We start from the raw sequence: 3,372 nt of genomic DNA, 5'->3' as shown, positions 1-3,372 counted from the left end.
CTTAGTTTTGTCTCTCATTCTAAACATTCTTAGTTTTGTCTCTCATTCTAAACATTCTTAGTTTGTCTCTCATTCTAAACATTCTTAGTTTTGTCTCTCATTCTAAACATTCTTAGTTTGTCTCTCATTCTAAACATTCTTAGTTTTGTCTCTCATTCTAAACATTCTTAGTTTGTCTCTCATTCTAAACATTCTTAGTTTTGTCTCATTCTAAACAAATTTATATTTTTGTCTCTCATTCTAAACATTCTTACTTTTGTCTCTCATTCTAAAATTCTTAGTTTGTCTCTCATTCTAAACATTCTTAGTTTGTCTCTCATTCTAAACATTCTTAGTTTTGTCTCATTCTAAACATTCTTATTTTTGTCTTTCATTCTGAAAATTCATCTTATTTTTCATTTCTTAGTTTATTGCCTAATAACTAGACTGTCACTTAAAAAGGCAAAGACTTCAAAATACAGGGAGCATGGAGAACCTAGAGCAAGGACAATGAAATGACATGGAGAAAATAGAGACACAAATGGGAGAGGGATGGGAGAGAGTGTTGGAGCAGGATGGTAGGAGTCAAAGATAGTACCAGAGCCCACGATTTCTCTTCCGGGCTCTGCTCTGAAGTTGATGGAAGCAACCAGTAACGGTTTGGCCGACATATTCAATGCAGAGAATTTCTAAGTGGAGTGCTGCCCTCAGCTTCTGCTACAAAGTTGATGCAATCAGTTCATAATACAGCTGGCACTGCTACAAAGACGGGATTAGAAGGAAGTACGTACAACACAAACACAAAACTTTTGTTTTAATTGTATAGAAAAATAATAAACTTTTAGTCAGTGATGAGTTATATCAGCTGATAGTAAAAAATGAAGTGTCACAGTTTGTTTATGATGAATGTTTGGAAGTTATAAGAACCAGAAATACGAGGAAAGCATTTGACAGAAGCTCAGATTACGATAACAAAATTGAAGAATGTACTGAGGAGGACGTATATACAAAGAAAGACCATAAAAATAATGTAAGAACTGAAAGTTTGTTTGTTTGTTTTGAAGTTATGCACAAAGCTACACAATGGGCTATCTGTGCTCTGCCAACCAAGGGTATGGAAACCCAGTTTCTAGCATTGTAAGTCTGTAAACATACTGCTGTGCCACTGGGGGTGCAAAACTGAAAATAATGAGCTTTGTATCGAGACCAAAATCAGATCTTTAGCTTCAAATACAAAAAGCACTTTCACGACCTCCATGGGTCAAATTCTGTGATCAATAAATTCTAAACTGTGTGCAACAGTTTCTTGTTATGACAATAAAGATAGCTTCTCTTAAGTATATAATGCAATATTCAAAATTCAGAAATTTTGTAATATCTAATTTTGATATCATAATAAATGCGAAGGAATAACTGTTGATTGACTTGAACCTCTAAGTCACTCGTTCATACCTATGAATGAAAATATTTTTCTTTCCTCAACAGAATCTATACCAATTATCTTACAAAGAGACACTGCTGATAGTAGGTTTTAAAATTTTAATGGACTCCAACTGCCTATTGAAAGAAAGATCATAGAGACAACGAAGACTTGAGACTCAGTATAGAAGCCGAAACGACGTCTCCTTTCAACAGACAGTTGTAGTCCATTACAGTTTTAAAACTCTACTCTGCTTCAAGTTTACTGAACAGTCAATGTATTATATTAACTGGTGAGTTGGTCGTTCGTTCGATGTTCTAGTTAAAGATCCACGAGAAAGAACTCAACTTTAAACACTTCCATGTATTACTGTAGACATTAACAAACTAAGAAAGTCACCAAGTCGATAAATCATTATTTCGAAGCATTAATAATAATAGTGTCACTTCCAAGCCATGACTGTTTTTTTTTTTTACCTGTGTAGATCAGCAGGCAGGGACTGTCTTTTAAATTCAAACGTCTAAACGCCATTAACACTTGAATTTATTGGTTTTTCTCATCGTGTTTTCGCTGTGTCTAATTTATAAAAAAATAAATCTTATATGGCGATCTGTATCTTGAGGATAATAGAAGATTATTTATAATAAATGTTTGGTTTCAACACACACACACACCTTATCATCACCATCATTTGTTTTCTTAATGTTTTCGCCATGGTGTCTGGCTGTAAATCAACGGCGAAAGTATGAAAGTGACTTCACACCGATAGATGCTAATACCTCACGTGACATCGCGTATTTAGTGACGTCATATTTCTTCTCGATTACACATTAATTATGTGGTTGTTTATTTAGTGCAAAGCTGCACAATGTGTTATCCGCACACTTTCCACCGCAGGGAATCGAACCCCAGATTTTAATATTGTAAGTCTGGAAATTTACTGCTGACCCATCGGGTGGGATGATGGGTGGGGGAGGCAAATATTATCCTTTAATAGAAAGCAACAGTTTTAAATTCACCTTTTTCACGATTATTGTGTAAGCCTATTGTCGTGCTGTCATTAGTGGTAAACAAAAACGGAATGACTTATTTCGACATACACTTGCCAACTTTATCAGTTCCAGTCATTTTTCCGGTATTTAACTGAAGCAGAAAAAAAAATGCTGCTATTTCAAATTGGTCGCATTGCTCTCTTTTTTTTCTCTTTAAAATACAATGCTTGCAGTTTTAAAAATGACGTAGTGCGCATAAATGAGCGCAGTTTTAGATTCTTAACAAAAGTAAGTTCAGTTCAGATGTAAACAAGTACATTTGTCTAGGAATCTGTTAAATGAACGACGTAGAGTTAGATTTATAGATCAATAAAATGTAATCCAGTCTCAAGAGAATTGACCAGCTTCATTTTAATACACGCTTGCGCCATCTTTCGGAAACTTTTCAAGAACCATGTTCCGAATAAAGAATTTAATGAATACTGTGACGTCATTAAAGGTACTGGAGCAGAAACCAGTCAAGACAAACTAATTTTTAGAAAATTATCAACTGTCTTGACTAATTTATATATTATGTTAAATCATTTCTCTGCGGTTTGAATAGCTTTCTTTCCAATGATAAAAAAAAACATACTGTTTAATACATCCCAACGTGAATAAAATCGCTCTGTTGATGCAGGATCCAAAGTATAAACGTGGTTCGGTTATTTTGATAATCCTGTCACACACACCATCCTACTTCGACTCACAAAAAGACGAACAATCTCACCATGCAGCTCTCACCAAAAACCGTTGATCTGACACTTCAGTGAAAGACATCGTGTCTTATCACACATGTTTGTATACATACATAGTTAGTGGTCCAGCTGAACATTAGAGAATATGGCTACGTAAAACACGCGGTCTCGTTCAGCCTAAAAAAATAGTGCTACGTACAACACGTGGTCTCGTTCAGCCTAAAAAAATAGTGCTACATAAAAC

General features: G+C 34.8%; 1 protein-coding gene across 1 annotated transcript in view; it reads right to left on the bottom strand.

Moving 5' to 3' along the window:
* The window catches only part of LOC106475108, a gene marked incomplete at its 5' end in the record, with an annotated part of 25,028 nt that extends 21,948 nt beyond the window's left edge, over positions 1-3,080 (bottom strand). Inside the window, one exon of the mRNA XM_022379316.1 lies at positions 3,026-3,080. Coding sequence (XP_022235024.1) covers positions 3,026-3,080 — 55 coding nt within the window. The remainder of the gene's footprint in view (positions 1-3,025) is intronic.
* Between the last annotated feature and the right edge of the window lie 292 nt (positions 3,081-3,372).

The sequence above is a fragment of the Limulus polyphemus genome, unplaced genomic scaffold (genome assembly GCF_000517525.1).
Source record: "Limulus polyphemus unplaced genomic scaffold, Limulus_polyphemus-2.1.2 Scaffold8100, whole genome shotgun sequence".
Lineage (NCBI taxonomy): Eukaryota > Metazoa > Arthropoda > Merostomata > Xiphosura > Limulidae > Limulus > Limulus polyphemus.
Note: the sequence above shows the minus strand (reverse complement) of the source record. Positions and strands in the feature narration are given on the sequence as shown.